Genomic DNA, 27,247 nt, shown 5'->3' with positions numbered 1-27,247 from the left:
TGGCATCTTTGAAATTGTGAGAATTTTACACTTCGAGCTCAATTCAGACACTAAATTTTTGTTCAAAGTACTTGACATTGTTCCAAACATACTTAGAAGTTTCCCATAACTGAATTGGGTGCCAGTCTTTAAGTTTCAATGAGATAAAATAAAATTTAATTTAAAAATCAGTTCCTGGATTGAACAGCCACATATCCAGGGCTCAATATCACCTGTCGCTAGTGGCCACCGGATGTGAAAGCAAGAGTCTAGAGAACACTGGAAAGGTGGAGACCTGTCTTGGGGGTTCACTGTGGGGTCCCCCCCCCCGACTCCCAGCAAGGAGTTGTCCTCATGGAGACCATGCCTAGGGTGGAGAGATTTCAGCATCTCAGATGGCTTTGCAGGTCTCTGGGCCTCGGTCCACCCAGGGCGATTCTGGCCCCATCCAGGCCTTTCCCTCCCACCAAGCACCCGCCCACCGGAGGCCCACGTCACCCGCTGCGTTTCACGCTTCTACTCCCGAGAACAAATGCCTTCCCTCTAAAAGCACGTGGCAGGAGTGCTGTACGTGAAGCAGTCAGCAGCCTCTCCGCCAGGCCCTGTGACATAAGATCTGAGGTTCATTGAACGCTGCTCTATGCCAAACCCTTGACTAGAGCACCCCCCACCCCGGACGAGTGGCCCCGCCAGGCAGGTGGACCCGCCCCCTTTACGCCTGGGATCGAGTGACCCCACCGCCACAGCGCCGCTAAGCGGCAAAATATCGGAGATTTGATCCTGCTGTTCCTGGCTCCGACGCCTGCCCTAATCAACTCATCACGCTTCTGCTCAAAAAGCAATCAAGCTCGATTCTTGGCAGGAATGAGCCCTCCTAAGACCCAGGATTCAAATGCCTGGAGGTGGGGCGCCGGGGTGGCAGGGAGCGGGGGATGTGGGTGGCCACAGGGTCTCGCACGTAGCGGAGTTTTCTGCCTTCCGGGGAGCACTGTGGCCTCTAGAGGGCGCCGCGCCGATCAGGGAGTGGCTCCAGGCAGAGCGTGGTACTGAACCCTTTTTGAGGTGGGCCCACTGGTTTCTTCCCTTCACCCTGACAGAGACCCCGGCCAGGCCGATACCCGTGTGAGCCCACAGATGACCTTGTCTGGGCTCTGAGAACTTTTGTGTCGCTCCTAAATTTGGAGGGAGATAGTTGTTTATGAACAGAGCACTGGCTAAGAATTATTTCTGTGATTTTGGTATGTCCTCAAACTTCTTTGAAGATAAATATATCTCATTTTCAAATCTTGGAGAGGGATGGGAGCCTGGGTGGCTCAGTTGGTTAAGCATCAGACTCTTGATTTCTGCTCTGGTCACGATCTCATGGTTCGTGGGTTTGAGCCCTGTGCCCAGTTATGCACTGGCAGCACAGAGCCTGCTTGGGATTCTCTCTCTCTCTCTCTCTCTCTCTCTCTTTCTCACTGCTCCTCCCCTCTCTCTCTCACTCTCTCTCTCAAAATAAATAAATTAACTTTAAAAAAAAATCTTGCAAAGGGCAAGGGTTTGAGAGACATAGGTGTGAGTTCTAGCATTGTGCCAATAAATAACTGACCCTGCGTTCATCCATTCATTCAACAAACATTTATCGAGCACCTACTGTGTGCCTAACACTGTGCTAGTTACTATAGGTGATACTGAGATGAATAAGACGTAGCTTGTTCCCTTGAGAAGGTCCTGGTCCAGTTGGAACATGGGCAAGGAGACAGGATACTAACTGTGTGGGGTAAAGTCTGTAAGAGGGCACATAGTAGAGTGGTCAAGAAGGCCTACCCAGAGGAGGAGCTGCTTGTTAGCTGAGGGGGAGAGGGAGAGGAAGACAGAGGGAAGAGCAAGTACCAAGGTCAGAGACGAGGTGCATGGCGGCATGGCCACTCTGGGACATAAAGATTGAGGGTAAGCAGGGTTGGGTGAAGGTCTTGGGGGAGAGAGTCCTTGTCTTCCTTGTTTTTGATTGTGCTCTGGGCTGGCTGGGAAGAATGGACTGGGGAATCATGAGATGGTAAGCAGGAAGTCAAAGCTGTTGGAAGCTGTTGCAGCCAGGAAAGAAAGGGGGCAGCCAAGACCGTTGGGAAATGGAGCTGCACTAATGTGAGAGACATTAGACTGACCAGATCGGGTACAGACCAGGTGAGGGGCAGTGAACAGTCAAGTGCACGCCCCAGGGCTCCGCTACGGTAGCTGTTGGGTGCCCTTCACCACACTGAGATCAAGGCAGGAGACAAGAATGGAGCTTTGAGGTTGTTGAGTTAAGGATTATCTAGCAGAGATGTATGGTGCGTGTGTGGGTCTGGTGCTCGAGAGAGAGGACAGGCATGCAGGGATCTATTTTAGTGTATAGCAATGGGAGGCATTGATCTCTCACAGGGAGAATGCGGAATGAGACAAAGGCTATGGACGGAAAGAAACTCAGAAGAACAAAGCATAAGAATAGAGCTCAGGATGAGGACTGAGGGTTTCAAGGAATAGAGGCAGTGGTCAGAGTTGAGTTTTGAAAAGATCGCCCTGAGTAAAGAATGCACAATTGAATGGAGAGGAAGAAACCAAAGGCCTGGAACAGCCATCCAGGTGGAAAAGCAGAATCCCCAGGAGGAGAGGGAGCCCCTCACAGGGTTCCCACAGGGCTCAGATGAGGTTGTGGCAGCTGCAAGTACAGTATCCCAGCCAGAGACATGATTGTCCTCCCACAGGGAATTTCTTCTCTTTGAAGAGCAGGGGTGGTGACTGGCCTCCTCGTTTGTTTTGTTTTTTGTTTTTGTTTTTGGGTTTGTTTGTTTGTTTTTTTTTTATGAGAGATGGGTGGGGCCAGAGGGAGAGGGAGAATCTTAAGCAGGCTTCATACCGCAGTGCAGAGCCCCACGTGGAGCTGGATCTCACCACTGTGAGATCATGACCTGAGCCAAAATTAAGAGTTGGGCACTCAACTTGACTGAGCCACCCAGGCACCCCTCCTCTTGTTTTAAAACATTTTGAATTAGTTGCCAACATTTATTTTTTTATTGAGATATAACGTAACATTGTGGTTAGTTTTAGGTATACAACATAATGACTGGGTATGTGTATACATTGGAAAATGATTATCACACTAAGTTTAGTTACCATCCAGCAGGGTATCAGTATAAATTTTTTCTTGTGTTTAGAACTCTAAAAACTTTCATATATACAATACGATATCTTTAACTATAGTCACCATACTGTAACATCCCCAGGACATCTTTTTAGATTGAAGTATAGTTGACACACAATTATACATTAGTTTCAGGTTAATAGACCTATTTATGTTATAACTGGAAGTTTGTACCTTTTGACTACTATCTTCACCCATTTCACCCAAGTTACCACCATTTTTTTAAACTAAAAAACAATTTTTTAAGAATTTATTTTGAAAGGGAGAGAGAGAGCATACACATAAACGGGGGAGGGGCAGAGAGGGAGAGAGAGAGAGAGAGAGAGAGAGAGAGAGAGAGAGAGAGAGAGAATCCCAAGCAGGCTCCATGCTGTCAGCACAGGGTCCAATGTGGGCTCAATCCCACAAACAGTGGGATCATGACCTGGGCTGAAACCGAGATTCGGACACTAAACTGACTCAGCCACTCAAGTGCCCCCAAGTTATCACCATTTAAAAGTCATATTTCAGGGGCGCCTGGGTGGCGCAGTCGGTTAGGCGGCCGACTTCAGCCAGGTCACGATCTCGCGGTCCGTGAGTTCGAGCCCCGCATCGGTCTCTGTGCTGATGACTCAGAGCCTGGAGCCTGTTTCAGATTCTGTGTCTTCCTCTCTCTCTGCTCCTCCCCCATTCATGCTCTGTCTCTCTCTGTCCCAAAAATAAATAAACGTTGAAAAAAAATTAAAAAAAAAAGTCATATTTCATATGAAATTCTGATTTCTGGCTTTTCTTGCAAAAGTCATAAGCTTTCAGGGGCGCCTGGGTGACTCAGTTGGTTGGGTGACTGACTTCGGCTCAGGTCATGATCTCACAGCTCATGAGTTCGAGCCCCATGTCGGGCTCTGTGCTGACAGCTCAGAGCCTGGAGCCTACTTCAGATTCTATGTCTTCCCTTCTCTCTACCTCTCCCCTGCTCACGCTCTGTGTCTCTCTGTCTCTCAATAATAAATAAACGTTTAAAAAATTTAAAAAGTCATAAGCTTTCACAACAGCAGCCCTACATTTTGCACAGCAACGCTGGGCTACTCAGCCCCCGCTCTCTTTCAATGGGACACTCATTCTTCGTGTTAGTACAGTTATCACCACGCCCTCCTGCCTCCCTGACACTGTTAGTTGCCATTCACCATCATGCTGATCTAATATTATACTCATACTGCTTCACTCCTTTACATCACCTGTTACATTTGTGATTCCTCTAGAAGTTTCGGGCATACAAGCGTCTTTATATGAGGGATTGGCCAAAATGCATCCGTAAAATGATACTCCCAGACATCTGTTTATTTTTTGTGCACACTTCCCAGGGCAGTGCCTTTCATCCTGAGCTATAGGGTCTTCAAAAGTGTTTCATAGTTATATTTGATATATTTTAACAAGCTTAGCTTAAGAATACTAATTTAAAAAATTCACACATACACTCCAACATGTCATCAAGCAAATTTTAATTGCATCGCAAAATATTTTTGTGCCAGTAGGTTACATTGCTTTCACAAGGCCTCAGAAATAATCCTGATTTTTCTCTTTCAGAAATAATCTTTTCTAACTGCTATCCAATCGATGAGTAACTTGATGATGTAAGGCAAGTGGCTTAAAAATGCCACCATCTGTCTCTAACCTTTGTCAAGGCTTTCTCAGTACTGGCTATTGAAGCAAATTGGCCATTGAAGCTGGTGTATGACTGCAAACAGGGACCCCAACTGCCATTTCAAATTAGGTATATGAAACACCAAGAACCTGTTGTTATTGGAGGAAAGAAGAATTAGGCAAGTGGAAACAAGAATGGAAAGCTTTTTTTTTTTTTTTTCCCTTTGGGACATTTTCACTGTATATGTTTCTACACTTCTATAAAACAATGTACTGTGTTAATGACTCTAAATGTAAAACAAAATTCTCATGGTTTAATTTTACTCGAAAGCAGTGAATACTTAGGGATTCATTACGACAATAAAGCATTTCTGTGAGGATTTCTTTAGAAGACGGGTTCTGCTTTTTAAAAACTTTTGAGACTCGGGGCGCCTCGGTGGCTCAGTCGGTTAAGCAAGCATCCGACCCCGGCTCACGGTTGGTGAGTTTGAGCCCCACGACAGGCTCTGACAGCTCAGAGCCTGGAGCCGGCTTCGGATTCTGTGTCTCCTTCTCTCTCTGCCCCCACCCCACTTGCACTTTGTCTCTCTCTCTCCCTCTCTCAAAAATAAATAAACATTAAAAAGTGTTTTTTAACAAAAAAAATAAGAACTTTTGAAACTCATTTCTCTAAGAAAACGCTCTTTGCCCTGATGCCAAAGGTTTGGCTGAGGTGGATGCTGCAGAGAGACCGCCCAGGCGGCAGGTGGCGCTGCGAGCTCCGCGAGCACCTGCCCGCAACACCCTTTCTCTGAGCAATGGCGGGTGATGATGGGGTCCTCTTTCTGGGGGTGGCCATTCTGAAGCCTGATCGCAGGTGCGCAGTGGTGTCCGCGCCCCAGCGGGAGCGCCCAACCTCGAGGAGGGTTGAAGAAAAACATGGAGCTCTCCTGCACCCTTCAGCGAGGGCCAGGGCGGCGGTCGGGGCGCAGAGAACCGCAGGCCGGGGGAGAATTCGCGCCGAGCAGCAGGCGGGGAGGCGGGCAGCCCCGGAGCGGGCGGGGTCCTGGAAGAGAAGCGAGCCGGCGGCCTGAGGAGGCTACTGACTGAGCAGCGCACCGGGAGAGCGAGCAGGCGCGGCGGAGTGGACGGGCCCGGAGCTGACAGATACACGGCGCGGCCGGGACGGCGAGCGAGCGGGCAGGCCTGTGCGGGACGCAGCCATGATCACCTCAGCTGGTGAGTGCGACCGCAGCCGGCGCCGAAAGGGAGGAGCCGCCACGCCGGCTTTTAGCTGAGTCAGGGCCGGTGACTGGGCACCTCCCGGCGGAGCGCCGGCCCGCGCGGCCCCTCGCTGCCCACGGCCCAGCCCCCGGGCCGGGGGCTGGCAGTCCGGTCCGGCCTCTCTGAGGGCCCCGCGTCCCCCTCGGGCTCGGGGGAATCGCGCCGGCTCGACCGCCTGGGCATCCCTCCCCAGTCACACCCCCGTGCCCGGTCCCGAGGAGCTACCTGGGCCCTTCTCCGGCCCCGGGGCGGTGGAGGTTCTAAGTTCTGCGCCTCCCGAAGTCGGCCCTGTGGGGCCGTCTCCTCCATCCCAGGGCTTCCTCGCAGGTGCTTAGGATGGGCCGGTCCCCCTGTGCGGTCGGCCGATAAGGCGGCCTCCCTGCCAGTGCTCTGACCCCATCCTCCTGATAATTATATTGAGGCGGGTGGTTTCTGGGCCTATTCCAAGAGGATTCAGTTAAAACGCCCAGACAACTTTTGTGTGCGGTGAAGACAACACCCGGAGACAGCATTACGCTGCGAATCATTGTGTGGTTTGGAGGCGAGGTGCTCAGTAAACATTCTGCATTGAGCAAAGAATTCGCGGGTGTGCGGAGCAGGCTTCATACGCTTAACGTTGTAGATGTAGATTCGGGTAATGACATTTGAAATGGGATAAGCTGTACAGGTCTGGCGGCGATTTTTTGAGCCCCCTGCTACAAATTGATTTGCGTGTAGCTGCCCACAGCCTTGATGTCTCTTTCTTTCTTTCTCTTTCTTTCTTTCCTTTTCTTTTCTTTTCTCATTTCTTTCTCTTTCTTTCTTCCTTTCTTTCTTCCTTTCTTTCTTCCTTGTTTGCTTGCCTGCTTACACACCCTTTTCTCCTCCTGTTTTATTTACGCTTGTCCCTCAAGCATTTTGTTGTGAGCTAGGCTGGTGATCAGAATAACTTGTAAGGAGCTCAGAACCATGCATTTGTGAGGATTGCTTAAAGAAGTTGGTGGAGACCCCAGGGACGTAATAGCTACTCTCAAAGACTGCAAGAGCCGTCACCTGCACCTGGAATCAGACTTTTGCCCCCAAAGAATACAAATGAGATGAATTTGAGTTGAATAGGGAAGAGTTTTTCCAGTCCCGGCTCTCTAAAGGTACAATCAGCATGAAGTCTCTTGCCATTTGTGAACGTAGGCCTCGTTCTACTTCACATCCGTCCACTACCACTGCTTCTTTTCCGGAGACCGCCTTTTCTTTTGCCTGGGTTACCGTAACAGCCTGAAGATTAAGTTTTTCCACTGTTACCTGCATACATTCCGTTCTCCTTGTCGTAGTCAGGGTATTTTTTTTCAAACTTTAAATTTTTTTTTCTTAACGTTTATTTATTTTTGGGACAGAGAGAGACAGAGCATGAACGGGGGAGGGGCAGAGAGAGAGGGAGACACAGAATCGGAAACAGGCTCCGGGCTCCGCGCCATCAGCCCAGAGCCCGACGCGGGGCTCGAACTCCCGGACCGCGAGATCGTGACCTGGCTGAAGTCGGACGCTTAACTGACTGCGCCACCCAGGCGCCCCTTTTTTTTCAAACTTTAATCACACAATATCATCTTTCTGGCTTTAAATGTCCAGTGATTTCCACTGTGTTTAGAACCAGATCCAGTCTTGTAACCCAAGACTTACCTGGCTGGATACCTGCCTTGTCCTACACCACTCACTGCATCCGAATCTTACCGGCCTTTCTGTTCCTTGAGTATGTCAGTTTCTCTCCTACCTGAGGACTCTTCCCTCTTTTTAGACTCTTTTTCCTCGAGTTTTCCCTTAACTTCTCTGTCTTTAGTCTCGGTTCGAATGTTAGTCTTTCCTGATCATTCTGTTAAAACGTGCTGCCTGCCTCTCTTCGCCTTGGCTGTCACCTCCCTTCATCGCAGTCCTGTGATTACTTTGTTTACTTGCCTGATAGGTTTCTCTCTGGTACAATTTTGGACGACAGACTTGTCGTTTTCATAATTCTTCGAGCACCGTCAGGCAGATGGCAGAAGTTCACAAGTATGTCTTGAATGAAGAAATCATTAGTCAGCTAATCAAATCAATAAATCAATCCCTAAAGTGTTTTGGAGGCTGAAAAAGCGCTTGGTGGGAATATAATGGGAAGAATTTAAGCCTTTTGGTGGTAAGAATAAAGGCCTTTGAGGTCCTACTCTGAGACTGTGGTGATGTGCTATATTTGTGGTGAGTGTGTATTTGTTACTATCATTTGTTATGTTTACTGAATTACTTAGCTTCTGCTCCAAACCTTTTGTCACCTTATTTCCTGTCCTTTGGCTCACAGTGGCTTAGGATCTGTCCCAGGTGCTAAACAGGCTAGCTTCATGGTTCTGGTGTGGATTCATCCGTTCATTTGTTTATTTCTCTACTCACTTGCTAGGCACTAAGAACACAGTGATGAATAAGAGGTGAATGTGGATTGTTACATTTTTCAAACCATTTGGCAGAGAAAGGCAGTGGAGAGATAGAAAGATAGGTGGTTACAGGAGAGAGATGGAAAATTGTTTTGTTTTGTTTTTTTAACATAATATAGGCACAGAAAGAGAAATTATGCTACAAAGCTTTAAAACAGTAGCCTCCCACTCCTCTTGCCTCTTCTTAATCCCTGGAGACAGCCACTTTCAACTTTTAAGCTGTTTCCACTGGAACATACGTCACTATTTATAAATCACATCCAAAGTTTTCTATAAACTGATTGGATAAGTTACATAGTATCTGCTTACTTTTTATTAGGGCAGGAGAGATTTTTCTAGCGTGCTAAACTTTTCACATGCCTTGTGTATCTCCCCTCCCCTGTCCAAAGGAGCATTCTATTTTGTTTTTAAGATGACAAAGATTTGTGTATGGAGTGTAGAGTATCTGATTTAGTTGTGTTCCATGAACAAAGGCTGTATTTCTAAGCCAGGATAACCATGTAACAAGCTAGTCATAAGTGAAACCAAATAGGAGAGTGTAAAAAATTCATTATCTCTTTTGGTAAAAGCAGTTCAGACATATCATTGATGATGGGCAATGGGTAGCATTTGTAGTACGTTGATGAAGTGTTCGGTTGTTCATGATCTGTTCCACATTTATTTTTTATTTAAAATTTTTTTTTTAACGTTTATTCATTTTTGGGACAGAGAGACACAGAGCATGAACGGGCGAGGGGCAGAGAGAGAGGGAGACACAGAATCGGAAACAGGCTCCAGGCTCTGAGCCATCAGCCCAGAGCCTGACGCGGGGCTCGAACTCACGGACCGTGAGATCGTGACCTGGTTGAAGTCAGACGCTTAACCGACTGCGCCACCCAGGCGCCCCTGATCTGTTCCACATTTAAAGCATTCTTGTCTATCAGCTACCCACGTCACTAGTTCAAAATCCCACCCATTACATTTTTTAATTTGTTTTCTCTCCACTCTGTCAGTTTAGCCTCTCTGTTCTGGACTTGTCCTACCAAACTAGAGTACCAAGAAGTTCTTTCTGTTTACTTTTTGCTTTTAGAATAGCATTATGACCTAGTCAGCACCATGGTGTGATTTTGTTGGCTATATTTTGTATCCTTTCCTGTATGGCTGTCTAAAGACTGCTGGAGTTATTTGGCAGACTGACACCAATTAAAAATGGCGACATCTCCTAAGTAAAGTTGTCTTGATCAACTTTAATCAACTCACAGTTTGAACTCAGTGTTCCAGAATGATTTTAAGACCTACATGGAAAACCTGTATCTGAGAGACAGTTTCTTTGTGGTCTAAGGACAGTAATTTCCCATATATTTTTTCTAATAATCCCTTTGACTGTATTTCAAGGTGTATTCTTTTGGAGAGGTTAGTTGTTTCCTTTACTCTCCAGTGTTCATGTTAACACTTCAGGGTCACAGGAGGAACACTGTGCTTGGGTACTTAGAATTCAGAACAAGTCAAATTGCTCATCATTTCACATAACTTCTAGGTTACTTGTGATAACAAGGAGGTGCCTTGAAATAATTGATGTATTTTACCCTGTTGAGTTGATTACTCTCTCTTTTTTTTTTTTTTTTTTGGTAAATAATTTTATAACTGTTGGTTTATTTTGTGTGAATAAATTTGTTCTCAAACAAATTGTCTGGGAAGGTTTCCCCTTGATCAGTAACTAGGCCAGTGATTATCAAACTGCATTATCTGTATCCCAAGGAAAACTTGTTGCCCTGTAACTGGACCCCACCCCCACATTTTCTGATTTAGTAGATCTGGAATGAGGCCAAGAATTGTATTTTTAACAAGTTCCCAGGTAATGCTAATGCTGTGGATGCAAGGACTACACTTAGAAAACTATTGAATTTGGCAAATAATGTGATATATGTGGTGTCATGGTATCATAAGGATTTGATAACATAATTCTTAAACTTCAAAATATACGCATTTATAGATATAAAGAAAAATAATTATTGTAGTGAAGTCACTCCTCAAAAAATACTTATTTTTTCCAACTGTGATATATTTTTGAATAAGCAGTAGCTTCTTTCTTCGCATATACTTCATTATCACAATAAACCTTTTGTTTTATAGCTGGAATTATTTCTCTTCTGGATGAGGAAGAACCACAGCTTAAGGTACGAGTTGAAGAAAAATTAACTGGGGTTAATAGGAGTGCTGTGAAACTCTTTGGCTATAGTGATATTTGTGTATTTCCCATCATTTAAAATAGCCATTTACCCAGTCTATACCCATTCAAATCTAACCCCAAAGGACAGTATTTTGGCAATAGCAGTTGTTCATTTAACAAAGCTAAAGTAAATAATTCTCAATATGCCACCAGAACACTCCCTTCACCCTTGTTTCTTTATCAAAGGAAAGCACAAAAAATTGATTCTCGTGTGTCACATATTTTTAAATTATTTTTATTTGATTGAAATTTGGAATGTATGTTAAGAGGCTCTACACACCTGAATTCATTTATGTCCAGAGTTATAGTCAACTTTGTATATACTTTGTATTCCAACTTTGTAAGGAATGACCTATGGCTAGTCTGATGTTTTATGATTAAAAACCAAGGAAATGTGTAGACCTAAGAGACAACATAAGTCAGTTAATTTTTGTGTTTGTCATAGTAAAAATTTTAGTAAATGTGACTGAGAATTTGGCCACTGATTTATTGGAAACATTTTTTTTTTTTTTTAAGAAAATGTAATTGTAAGTCTCTCTCAAAATTGAATTTTGGTTTTATCTTCTACAGGAATTTGCACTACACAAATTGAATGCAGTTGTCAATGATTTCTGGGCAGAAATTTCTGAGTCTGTAGATAAAATGTAAGAAATTATTTTATTTCTATAAACTGGATTCAAGTAGATCAACTAATCTCTGTGGATGTGGATCATATGGCTTATTGATTCCTTTAGAAATTTGCTGCTACTAAACATATTTAGATTTGGGATTTTTGAGAAGAACCACAGTTTAAGATTGCCCATACTTCCAAATTTCTTTCAGAGAAGTTTTGTATGAAGATGAAGGTTTCCGGAGTCGGCAGTTTGCAGCCTTAGTGGCATCTAAAGTATTTTATCACCTTGGGGCTTTTGAGGAATCTCTGAATTATGCACTTGGAGCCGGTGACCTCTTCAATGTCAATGATAACTCTGAATACGTGGAGACTATTATAGGTAATTATTCTCTATCTGGTAAGGCTTTATCTTGTTGGCTTCTCTCTTGCCGTAGTGCACATAACATTTTTTTTTTTCCGATTACTTCTTGCTCTTGCCAAATTTAATTCTTAATCTTTTTTTTTTTTTTTTTAAGTTTATTTATTTAGTTTTTGAGAGAGAAGGAGAGCAAGGGCAGGGGAGTGGCAGAGAGACAGAGGGGAAGAGAGAATCCCAAGCAGGCTCTGTGCAGGGCTTGATCTCACAGACTGTCAGATTGTGACCTGAGCCACAACTAGAAGTTGGATGCTTAACTGACTGAGCCACCTAGGCACCCTGCCAAATTTGATTTTAATTGGAAGTTTATAATCTTATAATTTTATGTAAGCTGAGTTTTTAGATCTGCCTTCCAGTTTTGTGCTTTATTATCTTTTGACATAATGAGCAGTAACATTAGTAACAGTAATAATGAAGATGCCTACCTCACAAAACATTTTAAGAATTAATCTGATAAATTATTCAGAAACTGCCTAATCAACACAAAGATAGTTATCTTACATTATGCTTATTGCTACTCCAGTGAGCATTCTGTAGCATGAAAAAGTTCAGTCAGATTATTATGAGTGACAAATTAAATGACAGCAATTTATAGAGTTGTTTCTAATACCAGAAACCATTATTATTTTTTTTTTAATTTTTTTTTAACGTTTATTTATTTTTTTGGGACAGAGAGAGACAGAGCATGAACGGGGGAGGGGCAGAGAGAGAGGGAGACACAGAATCAGAAACAGGCTCCAGGCTCTGAGCCATCAGCCCAGAGCCCGACGCGGGGCTCGAACTCACGGACCGCGAGATTGTGACCTGGCTGAAGTCGGACGCTTAACCGACTGCGCCACCCAGGCGCCCCCAGAAACCATTATTGACTGCCTTCATTGTGCTAGGCACTGTGCCACTCATTCTGCATGGTGTGGTTTATTCCACAGCTCCCCTGTGAGGAAGGCGCTATAACTCAGGTTTCGAGATGATAAAGACACAGGGCTATTAAATAGGAGGGTCAGAATTTAAAACTGAGGCTTACTCACTTCAGAGTCCATACTGTTTCTACTAGAAACCATCATTTTCTAATTTGTTTCTTTATTTTTGAAGTGGGGGGGTAGGACACTGGCAAGGCTTTAGGCTCTCTATCTTGTAAATTGAATTATAACTATGTAAGGTTTTGTTCAAAGATGTGTCACTTTAAAAAAGCGATTGGAAACTGATCTAATAGATGGAAAAAGGACTGCATACTCTCCAGGCAAGTGTAGGAATATCAAGTTTTCAGTCATAGTTATAGAGAGAGCCCAAGGGTGTGTTTTCTCAGGAGTGTGCGGTGTAGGTATTTTTTTGAATTGCTGATTTAGAAGAGATCTGCATTATTCACCTGAACCCTTAAAAGGAGAGATTTGGTATTCTTTCTCAGAAATTGGGAAGTGCTGCACAAGGTGGTCCAAAGGGATACTTTCAAACGTCTCTGATGTTGTAACTAGAATTCTGCGTTCATGTTTTTAAGTTTTATTTATTTTGAGAGAAAGCGAGAGTAGAGGAGGGGCAGAGAGAGAGGGAGAGAGAATCCCAAGCAGGCTTCACCCTGCCAGTGCAGAACCCAACATGGGGCTCCAGTTCACAAACCGTGAGATCATGACCTGAGCCACAAGCAAGAGTCAGACGCTTAACCTACTGAACCACCCAGGCGCCCCCGCCATTATTTTAAAGAGATGATTTAGACATGGTTTCTACTGTTTTACTAACGTGAAGAAGTCTAATAATTTATTGCTCTGTGATAATTGTTACAGTAGGTCTTTTTTAATATCCTCAATGATAGCAAATATTTGTTTTTGAAAGTGAAAGAGCACTTGTAGCCAATTCTGTCTAATAAGCAGCACAGTGAAGTTGAAGAGTATAATTTTGGTTAAAATATAGTAACAAAGTAGAAATATAGTGAATGACATCAGCCTTACTGGAATTAGTGTGTAAGCCCTCCAGTATAACTTTTGAAGGGAACAATATTAATTTGAATATATAACTTCTAGAATTTAAAATTTTTGAAATTTGCTTATTACTCTATAGTTATCCCATAAATTTTGAAAATTGCTTATTACTCTATAGTTATCCCATGAGTTTTTATGATTATAAATGCAGGCATTTCTCTTTTCTAGTAGTTCAGTCCTGTTTATAAGGTGATTCGTTATTTTATTTTCTTCATAGCAAAATGCATTGATCACTACACCAAACAATGTGTGGAAAATGCAGATTTGCCAGAAGGAGAAAAAAAACCAATTGACCAGAGATTAGAAGGAATTGTAAATAAAATGTTCCAGCGATGTCTAGATGATCACAAGTATAAGCAAGCTATTGGCATTGCTCTGGAGACACGAAGACTGGACGTCTTTGAGAAGACTATACTGGAGTCGGTAGGTACATGATGTGATTTTAGAGACTGTTATTAATGGGGAATCAGCAAAGCAAGTCGTTAAAACTAAAAACCTCAAGGGTAGTGAAAAAAAAATCTAGTTTAGAAATAATAAGATGCTTTTTAACCAAATGTTTTATTTTCATGTATATATATATGAACTTTGGCTAGGTTTTGTGGTCATCAAATCCCTGCTTTTATCCTGTCACATTCGTATCACATAATTCGTATCACATAATTCGTATCACATTCATATCACATAATAATAAATGTGGTTAAAACTACATTATGGTTAAAACTACACACTAGATTGTTTGAGGGTGTTTTGCAGTAATTATATTATTATGGTTAAATACTACACACTAGATTCTTGTTTGAGGGTGTTTTGCAGTAATTACAACATTTGTAGTAAGTTAGTGTAAGGAAGTGGTCAGGAAGGTATAAGACTGAGTTAAGTGGGCATTGATTTTTATGCCCACTTGGCCTGCCTAACCACCTGTCGCCATAAGCTGGCTCTGTTCTCCAGCCAGTTTAACCTCACTTCAGTTCCTAGATGTACCCTGCCCCATTCTCCTTACCAGAAATACTGCCTCTGCCAAAAATGTTCCTTCCTTTCTTTACCTGTTTTATTCCTGTACAAGATACAGAGTTTAGCTCAACTGTCACTATTTTACAGATCCATCGATGCCCAGCACCCATACCTCCTCAACCCCTACTGCAGACTAGCTCCAATTCTTTTATTAATCTCTTGGAGCCTTGTGTTTTTTTTCATAGGGTTTACTATTAAAGTAATTAACTCATTGTGTTACTTGGTAGTTAACATCTGTCTTCGCCACTAGATTATAACTTCCATAAGGACAGGTACTTTGTGCCTTATTCACCACTGTGTCTCCAAAGCCAGAGGCAGTGTTTAGCAGCAGTGTGATAGGATTTGTTTAAACGAGTAAATGAATGAGCAACCTTGTGTGATAGAATTGGACCTTGTTTGAGATTGTTAAAAACTGAGAACAAACTGAGGGTTGATGGGGGGTGGGAGGGAGGGGAGGGTGGGTGATGGGTATTGAGGAGGGCACCTTTTGGGATGAGCACTGGGTGTTATATGGAAACCAATTTGACAATAAATTTCATATATTAAAAATAAGTAAGTAAGTAAGTAAATAAATAAATAAATAAATAAAATAAAAAGTTTGCAACCATCAAAGTAAATCCAAAAAAAAAAAAAAAAAAGAATTGGACCTTGTTTTATACTGTTTCATTTTTGTGCAGTTGTAGCTTCTCCTTGTCTTCATGTGAACAGAATTTGTTTTCATTCACTCAACAAATATTTTTTGACTGACTCCTGTATGTCAGACAACTATTCTAGGCTTTGGAGATGCAGTGGCAAATAAGACCAACAGAGTTTCTGACCAGATGGAGCAAACCATTAGGGGAATAGGCAGTTGAGCAAGTAAAAATTTAAAGTCAAGGGGTGACATGTTCAAATCAAGAACAAAGCTCAGTAAGAAATGCATCTTATTTTGCATCCCAGTGCACGTATACATATGGATATAACTTAGGTTTTATGAAACAGTACCTGCTTTTACTACTTATGATATAGCTCTGATATTTTTATTTTTTTATTTTTTAAATGTTTATTTTTGAGAGAGAGCCGGGGAGGGGCAGAGAGAGAAGGGGATAGAGGATCTGAAATCGGCTCTGTGCCAACAGCAGAGAGCCTGACATGGAGCTCGAACTGACTATCCGTGAGATCGCAACCAGAGCTGAAGTCAGACACTCAACCGACTGAGCCACCCAGGCGCCCCTTTTAAAGATTTTTATTTAAAATGGTTACTTTTTAATTTTTTAAACTTTTCTAAAGTTTATTTTGAGAGAGAGTGCATGCATACATGTGTGAGAGAGCTTGGGGGAGGGGGAGGGGGAGAGAGAATCCCAAGCAGGCTCCATGCTATCAGCATAGAGCCTGTTGCAGGCTTGATCGCATGAACTGTGAGATCATGACCTGAGCTGAAATCAAGAGTTGGATACTTAATTGGCTGAAACACCCAGGCACCCCTAAAAACAATTATTTTGTTTCAGTTTTATTTATTTAATCTCTCTACCCAACATAGGGCTCAAACTCATGTCTCTGAGATCGAGAGTTGCATGCTTTTCTTTTTTTTTTTTTACTGAATAATTTTTTTTTTTTTTAATGTTTATTTTTAAGACAGAGAGAGACAGAACATGAACAGGGAGGGTCAGAGAGAGGGAGACACAGAATCCGAAACAGGCTCCAGGCTCTGAGCAGTCAGCACAGAGCCCGATGCGGGGCTTGAACTCACAGACCGCGAGATCATGACCTGAGCCGAAGTCAGACACTCAACCGACTGAGCCACCCAGGCGCCCCTGAGAGTTGCATGCTTTTCTAACTGAGCCATCCAGGCATCCGCTTAAAATGGTTGTTTTTAAGTTTTGCTTTTTAAGTAGCAAATAAATCTTTGGTTGCTTAAAATAACTAAAGAATGTAGATTAAAATAATTTGATTTCTAAATAAACATAATACTTCAGTAACCAGATAATGATATATCTTTAAATGATCTCTTTCAGAATGATGTCCCAGGAATGCTAGCCTATAGCCTCAAGCTCTGCATGTCTTTAATGCAGAATAAACAGTTTCGGAATAAGGTACTAAGGGTTCTAGTGAAAATCTACATGAATTTGGAGAAACCCGATTTCATCAATGTTTGTCAGGTACTTACATTACATTACGTTGTATTACTTTATGTTACCTTACCTTATGTCACACTACTTTATGCTGCATTGGTGGGCTAGACCTTACCACATTACATTACTTTATGTTACTGTAATGGTTTCATACATGTATCTGAGTTGATTTTCACAACAGCTCTGTGAAGATAAGGTATATGCTTATATTCCTTTTTACTGATAAGAAACTGAATGTTAAAAAACTAAAAAACTTTTGTTACAACGCATCCCATGTATTCTTTTTTTGTTTTTAATGTTTATTTATTTTGAGAAACAGAGCATGTGTGTGCGCGGACAGGGGAGGGACAGAGAAAGGAGGAAAGAGAATCCCAAGCAGGCTCTGTGCAGATAGTGCAGAATTGTGAGATCATGACCTGAGCCGAAGTCGAGATGGATGTTTAACCGACTGAGCCACCCAGGCACCCCTGTATTCTTTTTCATTTTGAAAGTATTCCAAACATTTATGGAAAATTTGAAAACTAGGTTAAAAAAAATGAAAGATAGAAGAAAAGATAAAAACACTACCTTTGTTGTGTCATTCTAAAAAGAATTTCAGGTAAACGATCTCTGGTTTTATTACCCAAACACAGCCAACACATTTGGGTATATTTTATCTCTTTTTATGTTTGAAAATTTTTAAAGGATTTTATTTTCAAGTAATCTCTGCATCCAGTGTGCGCTCAAACTCATAATCCCGAGATCAAGAACTGCACACTTCCCTGACTGAGCCAGCCAGGCTCCCCTCTTCATGTATGAATTTGCTTGCACATTTTTAAAAAATTCAGATGGCCCAGAAAATGAAAAGTGTATCTTTCCCTTTCCCTGGGCCTTTTCTCAAAGATAATGCATAGATGTTTTTCTTTCACTCATTAGCACATTTCTTTTAAATGGCTGTATTTTATTGACTGGAAGCGCATGAGTTTGCTTTTTAACAATTGTCATACTGTATCAATTTTTGTATTCTGCTTAGAGCATAGCATTTCATCACAGATTTTGTTACTTTGTCACTATAATGTGTTCTCATATAATTTCATCATCTATATGTTTTTAAAATTTAGAGTAATGTATCCTTTTTTAAATGCTTTTTGAAGCAAGTTTGAAACACAGAAAAGGCTGGAAGAAAAATCATATATATCACCCAATGGCAGCACTTAAGTGTATTTCCTTTCAGTTTTCCCTGTATAGCTTTTTGGAGTTTTGTTTGCTTCTAAGTAGTTTTTAATAGGTTTTGTTTGTTTGTGTTTGTTTTTTAAATAATTGTGTTTTAAAACGTACATGAGAAACAATAGTCTTATGCTCACCTGTGTATTTCAGTTTTATTCCTCAGAGGCAATTTTATTTCTTTGTAGTTGTTTTATTTTTTGTCCTTTCAAGGTTTTTTAAAACTTTATTTTACATTTCAAAAATACATTTTTTTTTGAACAGGTAATAATACATTCATGCGATTCAAAATTTAAAAAGAACCAAAGGGTGGGGTGCCTGAGTGGCTCAGATTGTTAAGCGTCCGACTTCAGCTCAGGTCATGATCTCACGGTTCATGAGTTTGAGCCCCACGTCGGGCTCTGCGCTGACAGCTCAGAGCCTGGAGCCCGCTTCGGATTCTGTGTCTCCCTCTGTCTGCCCCTCCGCTGCTTGCACTCTGTCTCTCGCATTGGCTCAAAAATAAATAAGCATTAAAAAAAAAGGAACCAAAGGGTATACAGGGAGAAGTCTTCCCACTCCTTTCCTTTGGCTCCTAAGTTCCTTTCTCTGGAGGCAAACAGTTATCAGTTATATAAATCCTTCAGTTTTAACATTTTTCCATATTTAAGTCTTCACAAACTCTTGTTCCAACTTTCTTGAATGTGCAGTAGGCATTTAGTGGATGTACTTTGCCTTACTTAACCATTTCCCTATTTATTTTATTTATCTTATTTCCTTTATTTCCTATTCTTTTTAAATTTTTTTTAAATGTTTATTTTTGAAAGAGAGAGGAAGAGGGACAGAGCGCAAGCTTGGGAGGAACAAATAGAGAGGAAGACGTAGAATCCAAAGCAGGCTCCAGGCTCCAGGCTCCCAGCTGTCATCACAGAGCCCGACACTGGGCCTGAATTCAAGAACCGTGAGATCATGACCTGAGCCAAAGTCAGATGCTTAACTGACTGAGCCACCCAGGAGCCCCATTATTTCCTATTCTTTTTTTAAGTAGGCTCCACGCCCAGTGCTGAGCCCAACGTGGGGCTCGAACTCAGGACCCTGAGATCAAGACCTGGGCTGAGCTCTAGAGTTGGATGCTTAACTGACTGAGCCACCCAGGTGCTCCTCCATTATTTTCATTCTTAATTTGTAACTTAATTCTAACTTTGGTTAATGTGTCCATTTTGAAATTAGTTATTTGCTACTTTAAGGGAACAAGAAAATTTTAATTGAATTCTTAAAAAAATCCTAAATTTATTAGATAATTTTGTTAAAACATGACAGATTGTAAGAGTGATAAGAGAAATACTTCAAAATGGTCATTTCAGTGCCCCTTGTTCTGGCCCAGCACTATACAACATGTGTTAAATGAATCAATGACTCCTACAATTTATGGTTAAGCAGAAAATTCAAATTAAGGAGCACTTGACAATAATATACAGATAAGATTTGAAGAATCCAAGATTCATTTACCTATCAGTCATTAAGTACTGCTAATTGCCAGATACAGTAATTAGGAGCTGTGAGTATGATCTGTATGGGTTTTCTTATGGAAAGCAGATGCCGTTTTCAGGAAAAATTTGTCTAGTGCCAGGATCAGAAATAGAGTGCTAACACTGGAATTAAAATTAAAAATTAATTTAAAAAAAGAAAAAAGAAATGGAGTGCCGGAACAATTTATCTGCCCTGGTTTGCCTGTGTTTATATTTTCAGGTTTCCTGTATTATTATCAACTGTTCGTCAGTCTCTAAGTATCTTGTATGCACAGTTTTCGATTATTATGTAATTGTTTTTTATCTGCATTTCAGTGCTTAATTTTCTTAGATGATCCTCAGGCCGTGAGTGATATCTTAGAAAAACTGGTCAAGGAAGACAACCTCCTGATGGCTTATCAGATTTGTTTCGATTTGTATGAAAGTGCTAGCCAGCAGTTTTTGTCATCTGTAATCCAGAATCTTCGAACTGTTGGCACCCCTATTGCTTCTGTGCCTGGATCCACCAATACGGGTACTGTCCCAGGATCAGAGAAAGACAGGTATAAGTATCTTTTTCTGCATCAGAACTAATTGGACAGCCTTTATTTCATTTTGAGAATAGGTGGAATATTCATCGACCGTGTAGTCTAAGAATTATTTTCAGAATTAGCTTTCATAGATTGTAAAGTCTTATTAAGGCTATTGCTCTGTTTTGCACTGTGCTGGGTACATTAAGGAAAATCAAAACTGGGAACTCTTCTGGAAAGAAATGGAAGTGACTGACGGGGAGGGCTAATTGCATGTGTGCTATCTAACCAAGTAAATTAACAATCTCAGGTTAGGTGGGCTAGATTTTAGTATTTGGGAAGTAAACATTTCCAGCTTTTTGTGCTTTTATTAGAACTAAATATACATTTATCTTAGGCTGATGCAATGTTAGATTTTATTTTACTGTATTTTTTTATGCATTTAGACCACTTATTTAAAATGTTTAAATGTTTTTCTTATGCCTCCTTTTTTCCTTTTAAAGTTCACACAGCAGTGAGAGTTATTTTTCTGAAACAAATGTCACAACTCTTTGAATCTCCAGTACTTGGCGAACACATTTCATATAAAATTCTAAGTCTTGAACATGGCCTTCAAGGTTATACATGATCTGTCCTCTCCATACCCCTCAACTCATCTCTTGCTGCTTTCTTCCTTACTTACTGCCCTCCGATCTCAGTGGCCTTTTTACTATTACTCAAAAACACTAGAAATAGTCCTGCTTCAGTAAGGTTTTCTTGAATTTTAGTTTTTAGTATTTGTTTTCTGCCCTTTATTTTTCTTTATTTGGGGCTTATCGTTAATATGTAAGTTGGATTTTCTTTGCCCATCTTCTGTATTTCTCATTTCTTTTGAATCCTTTTCAGCTCTTCATTTCTTTCTTTCTTTCTTTCTTTCTTTTCTTTCTTTCTTTCTTTCTTTTTATTTATTTATTTATTTTTAACATTTTATTTATTTTTGAGACAGGGAGAGACAGAGCATGAACAGGGGAGGGTCAGAGAGAGGGAGACACAGAATCTGAAACAGGCTCCAGGCTCTGAGCTGTCAGCACAGAGCCCGACGCGGGGCTCCAACTCACGGACCGCGAGATCACGACCTGAGCTGAAGTCGGCCACTTAACCGACTGAGCCACCCAGGCGCCCCTCTTTCTTTTATTTGAAAGGAAATATTTATTTGGGGAGAGAGAGCACATGTGCAACTGTGGGAGGGGCAGAGCAAGGGAGATAGAGAATTCCAAACAGCTTCCGTGCTGTCAGTGCAGAGCCCAGCTTGGGACTCCATCTCACAAACCAACTGTGAAATCATGACCTAAGCCAAAATCAAGAGTCAGACACTTAACTGACTGAACCAGCCAGGCACCCCTTCAATTCTTTCTTTTAATTGAATGATAATTTAAATACTGTTAAATACACATATCCTAATGATCCAGTTCAATGAGTTCTGACAGTGTAAATACCCATATAACCATCATCTGTATTATCATCCCAGAAACTTGCCCTGTGCCCTTCGAGGTCAACCCACTGCCCCTGAGGCAACCACTGGTTTGATTTCCGTCAGAATAGATTAGTTTTGCCAGTTCTTAAACTTCATATAAATGGTTCATATAGCATGTATTCTTTTGTTTCTGCTTCTTTCACTGAACATGTTCTATATATCTGTGTTTTTTGGATGAAATAGTAACTGATTTCTTTTTATCATTGAGCAGCATTTCATTGTATGAATATACCACAGTTTGTTTATTCATTCTTATACTGATGGACGTTTGGGTTGTTTCAAAACAAGGCTACTAGAACATTCCTATACAAGTCTTTTTGTGGACAAATATTTTCATTTCTCTTGGGTAAATACCTAGGATTAGAATAGCTGGGTCACAGGGTATATGTTTAAATTGGTAAGAATCTGCCGAAATATTTTCCAACATGGTTGCCCATTTTACCCTCCCAACAGCAATGTATTAGCATTCCATCTGTTTGTTTGCCAACATCAGATGTTATCAGTCTCTTTAATATTACTCATTTTAGTGGTATAAAGTGATATTTTGTTGTTAATTTTTATACAAGTAATTTGTCAGATACATTGTTTTGAACATTTTCTCCCAGTCTTTGGCTTATCTTTTCATTTTATTAGTGGTATTTTTTGATGAACACAAATTTTTACTTATTTTTTTTAAATGTTTATTTATTTGGGGCTCAGTCGGTTAAGTGTCCTACTTCGGCTCAGGTCATGATCTCACAGTTCATGAGTTTGAGCCCCGTGTTGGGCTCTGTGCTGACAGAGCCTGGAGCTTGCTTGGGATTCTGTGTCTCCATCTCCCTCTCTCTCTCTGCCCCTCCTCCACTTGCACTCTTTCTCTCTCTCAAAAATAAACATTAAAAATTTTTTTTAATTAAAAAAAAAATGTTTACTTAAATAAATAAGTGGGGAGAGGGAGAGAAAGAATACTATCAAGACAGCACTCGATCTCATGAACCGTTAGATCATGACCTGAGCCGAAATCAAGAGCTGGACACTTTACTGACTGAGCCACCCAAGCACCCCAAAAGTTTTTATATTTTATAATCCTGTTTTCCATTTTGGGATCCCAATCTAAGCAATTGTTTGTCAGTCTCACAGTTACAAAGGTATTCTGCTGTTCTGCCACACTCCTAGAAACTGTATAGTTTAAGGTTTGTAATACGGTGTCAGGAATAAAGAGTTTGTTTAAAAACATGGATGTCTAGTAATTCCATTAGCATTTGTTTGAAAGACTGTCCTTTCCCTGTGGAATTGCCTTGGAACCTTGGACATGTGATATGTGGATCGATTTCTCTATTCTTTTCCATTTATTTGTCTTTCCTTATACCAGTATAAGGAAACAGTGTCTTTATTACTAAAGCTTATAGTCTTGAAATCAGGTCAGTGGAAGACATACAGTTATGACCTCCCTTCTCTCCTCACCACCAAGATTGTTTTGGGTCTCTTGCATTTCTGTAAGCCTGAAGGGATTCTGGTTGGGATTGTGTCGAATCTCTTCAATTTGGAACAAATTGAGACCCTCACAATATTGGGTCTTACAATCCATAAGCATAGTTTTGTTCTTAATTTATTTAGGTTTTCTTTAAATTTTCTCAGCAGCATTTTATAGATTTTAGTTCAGAGATTTTGTACGTCTTAAATTAATTCCTAAGTATGTTTTTTGATGCTATTGTAAGTGGTATGTTAAATTTCAACTTCTATTTGTTTGTTACTAATATGTAGAAATACAGTTGATTTTTTTATATTAATGTGAATCCCACAACCTTGCTTAAATCACTTATTAGGTCTAGTAATTTTTTTTTATAGATCCTTCTATAGACTTTTGTACATAGAGATCCTGTTACCTTAATAGAAACGATTTTACTTCTTCCTTTATAATTTTCATGACTTTTCCACCCTTGTTTTTCTGCATTGGCTAGGATTTCCAGTGTTACTGGGTAGACATAAGAGTGAACATCCTTCATTCCTGATCTTAGGGGAACGGCATTTGTTTTATTTCTTGTTAATTTAAATTTTTTCTTTCATACCTTCTCCTTTATTTGATTTGTGTTTATCTGGTCTTATGTTTCCTCTGAATTAATTTTCTGAAATTATTATTTTGCTTCCTTCATTTATAATTTCCCCCCAGTTTTATAATTTCATTTCTGAATTATCTAATTCTGGTATGTTTTATTCTTTTATATCTTGTATAATTTTATTAATGTCTTTTACCTGTTTTGAAATAATTTTTTTCTTTTAATATTATATGTGTTTTAACTTTGATCCTTGTCAGTAGCTTGTCTTTACTGAAATTAGTTTTCCTAAATTTTTGCAAAGGAGGCTTATTTAGGATAGTTTTTCTAATTTTACTGCTCTCTAGAATTTCCTCTTCTGTTGTGTTACTGAGTTTTAAAATGGTATCTTACAACTTGAGATCTCTTAACTCTCTTTCTTGCTTTTTTTTTTTTTTAAGTTTATTTCTTTCTAGAGAGACAGAGACAGCATGAGGAAGGAGAAGTAGAGAGAGAGGGAGGGAGGGAGGGAGGGAATCCCAACCAGGCTCCTCCCTGCCAGTGCAGAGCCTGATGCGGGTCTCAAACTCACAAACTGTGAGGTCGTAACCTGAGCCAAAACCAAGAGTCAGATGCTCAACCAACTGAGCCACCCAATCCCCCTTACTTTCTCACTTTTATTTGGTCTTTCTTTTTTCTTTCTTTCTGCCATGGTAATTGGATTCTGTACCCAGCATTTTATCCCCATTGAAATGCTTTCGCCTAGAAGGGAGTATTGGCTGGTTGTTTTTCAGAGTCGTTGGGGTCCTCAGCTGCTTCACTTCAAACTGGTGTTGTAGCTGGTGATGGTGTATCTCCACCTGGCTGTGTTTTAGGAGTTTGGTGGGTGCTTTGTCATCTGGTTTTGTTGTATTTGTTGTTTGTGCTAACCTAGTTAGTTGTGTGGTTTTATGAATTTATTTGGAGGAAATTAAATCACTGGGCTGCTTCCATCTTAATAGAATCGTCTCTGTTTCTTAAGGGAAATACTTAGGTAATTAAACATTTTTTCCTTGCAAAATATTTATTTGAACATGGTTCAGATTCTTTAGTTTGATAACTAGTTACCTATACATACTATTCAGAAAAGATTTATCAGATTAGTAACTGTTGATTCTCTTCATTTTAGTGACTCAATGGAAACAGAAGAAAAGCCAGGTAGTGTACTTGTAGGAAAGACACCAGAAGTGGTAAGTGTGTTTTTTGAAGTTGAGGTTACCATTTAACATACAATTATATTGTAAGTTATTTTAAAGTGTTATATATCTGTCTTTGTTACTGGTTTAATATTAAGTTTAATACCAAAGTTATTTTATAAAAATAGATCTTCTGTAAAAAAGTAAAATTTTAGGGGCGCCTGGGTGGCGCAGTCGGTTAAGCGTCCGACTTCAGCCAGGTCACGATCTCGCGGTCCGGGAGTTCGAGCCCCGTGTCAGGCTCTGGGCTGATGGCTCAGAGCCTGGAGCCTGTTTCCGATTCTGTGTCTCCTTCTCTCTCTGCCCCTCCCCCATTCATGCTCTGTCTCTCTCTGTCCCAAAAAATAAATAAATGTTGAAAAAAAAAAATTAAAAAAAAAAAGTAAAATTTTAAAGACTGACCCTAGAAAGTGCTTAACTTAGAAGAAAGCAAATCCTTAGATCCATACAAAAGATTGACCTCTGTCTAGAATAACTCTGAATTATTTGTCACAGGATGAGAAAAAAGTATGGCCTCTAACAACTAAATGACAACTTAGTTGTAGACGGGGCAGGGTACTTTAGTTGTCTTTGTTATTTTTAATATTCATGGTGTATGGAGGAATGGGGTAAGTATTAGAACAGTGGTCTGTTGGATGTAAATGTTTCCTCCACCAAGACTTTTGATTTTTGATACTCAGGTATATAAATGTCAACTATTACTTACCTGGATAGCTTGGTAGTTGATGAGATCATATATATGCGTTGGTTAAATGTGTTTTTGATTTTTCCAGTTTGGAGTAGGCAGTTTCTCACCTAAACTATGAGGTGTTCTGTATAAAATAGTTTTCCTTGCATATCATCAGTAGTCATTCTTTTACAGTTTGGGTTTTTTTTTTAACATTAAAATAATTTTACATTGGAAGTTTCTTCAGAGTGAATTATATTCTTTCATTAAACTGGTATCATATTTCAGTGGTAGCTATTAAAGAAATATTCTTTCAAATAAGTGATACATGAGTATTCTAGATCCTACTATTAAAATACAAGTTTTGCTCTGTGTATGGATTGTGAATTTCACTGGTTTAGGGCTGTTAAAGCACAATTGGTGGATATCAGTAATATATGAATTTTTCTTCTTGTTTGTTTATTTTGGCAGAGTCCAGAGCCCAAGGACCAGACTTTGAAAATGATTAAAATTTTAAGTGGTGAAATGGCTATTGAGTTACATCTACAGTTTTTAATACGAAATAATAACACAGATCTCATGATTCTAAAAAACACAAAGGTAGGAAATTCATCTATAATGGAGACTTTCTTGTATTTATTTCTTTGTTGATTATTAGTATGTATACTTATTTATTATTGAATACTTTGTTGCATTTTATTCTAATCAAGAAAGTAACTTAAAAAGAATAACAGAGAGAAATTCTTGAATTTGTTGAGAGAAGAAAGGAAATTAAAATTGAGTTCCTGTTTTTGTGTTTCACATTCATTGGGAAGTTTAGTGGTTTGTTTTGTTTTGTTTTTTAACGTTCATTTGTTTATTTCTGAGAGTGTGTGAGCAGGGGAGGGGCAGAGAGAGAAGGAGACAACAGAGTCCCAAGTAGGCTTTAGGTTGTCAGAGCCTGACTTGGGGTTAGAACTCACAAACCGTGAGATCATTGCCTGAGCCGAAATCAAGAATCAGACACTTAGCGGACTGAGCCACGCAGGTGCTCCTTGTTTTAATTTTTTTTAGTTAACTTTTTAATATGTACATGTAGCACTTGGACGAATGGCCCAATCAGAGCACTGATGCAGTTTGTTTATGTGTCTTTTTTCCCATTGAACTGCAAACTGCTTGAGTGTACAGGTTTTTGATATTGTGTAATGTTTGTTGAGATACTGATCCTAACAGTAGGATTAATTTTAATCTTTGAATAGATAATATATTCATCTGGTTCAAGAAAATGTTTTCATACGAAAAAACTTACGTATTTTTCTTCCCTTTCCTGTCTTATCTACCCAGTAGCTTTTGATAAAGTCATTTATTCCTCTTTTACAGCTATATACTATTTCAATACTACACAGTTGTTTGACTGAAATATGTAATCATACTTCTCAAATTTTTAATAATTATAAATGTCAGATGGACACAGTTACACAGTTTGTATTTATGACAGTTTTTTGAAACTAATCTTTATAATATAGTCTCATTAGAAATAAACAAAATCCCTTTGGTTACTGCCAGAGGTGCAGAGTGAGAAGAGATGCAGCATTGTTCTCTAGGCTAGCCTGATACCTTGGAGACCTTAGACAAGATGCTGAAAAGAAATGGCAAATTAAACTATTCAGAAACCAATAAATAGAAAATCTACTACCTAAATTGCTACCTAAAACCTACTGATCTCAAGACTACAGATAAAACTCTGACTTGCTTGTGTTTATAAACTACCTATTTAATCTTTATAACGAATTATCCAGGGGCGCCTGGGTGGCGCAGTCGGTTAAGCGTCCGAC

At 40.2% G+C, this 27,247-nt stretch overlaps 1 protein-coding gene across 1 annotated transcript in view; it reads left to right on the top strand.

The window, feature by feature from the left end:
- Positions 1-5,804: 5,804 nt before the first annotated feature.
- The window catches only part of PSMD1 (proteasome 26S subunit, non-ATPase 1), a 96,464-nt gene continuing 75,021 nt past the window's right edge, over positions 5,805-27,247 (top strand). The window contains exons 1-9 of the mRNA XM_040450730.1: positions 5,805-5,980; positions 10,570-10,613; positions 11,237-11,310; positions 11,489-11,658; positions 13,882-14,087; positions 16,670-16,813; positions 19,813-20,039; positions 24,700-24,760; positions 25,905-26,033. Coding sequence (XP_040306664.1) covers positions 5,965-5,980; positions 10,570-10,613; positions 11,237-11,310; positions 11,489-11,658; positions 13,882-14,087; positions 16,670-16,813; positions 19,813-20,039; positions 24,700-24,760; positions 25,905-26,033 — 1,071 coding nt within the window. The 5' untranslated portion in view covers positions 5,805-5,964. The remainder of the gene's footprint in view (positions 5,981-10,569; positions 10,614-11,236; positions 11,311-11,488; positions 11,659-13,881; positions 14,088-16,669; positions 16,814-19,812; positions 20,040-24,699; positions 24,761-25,904; positions 26,034-27,247) is intronic.

Source organism: Herpailurus yagouaroundi, unplaced genomic scaffold, assembly GCF_014898765.1.
Source record: "Herpailurus yagouaroundi ecotype Mexico unplaced genomic scaffold, PumYag 202, whole genome shotgun sequence".
Lineage (NCBI taxonomy): Eukaryota > Metazoa > Chordata > Mammalia > Carnivora > Felidae > Herpailurus > Herpailurus yagouaroundi.
The sequence above is the reverse complement of the archived record's forward strand: the minus strand, read 5'-3'. Positions and strand labels throughout refer to the sequence as shown.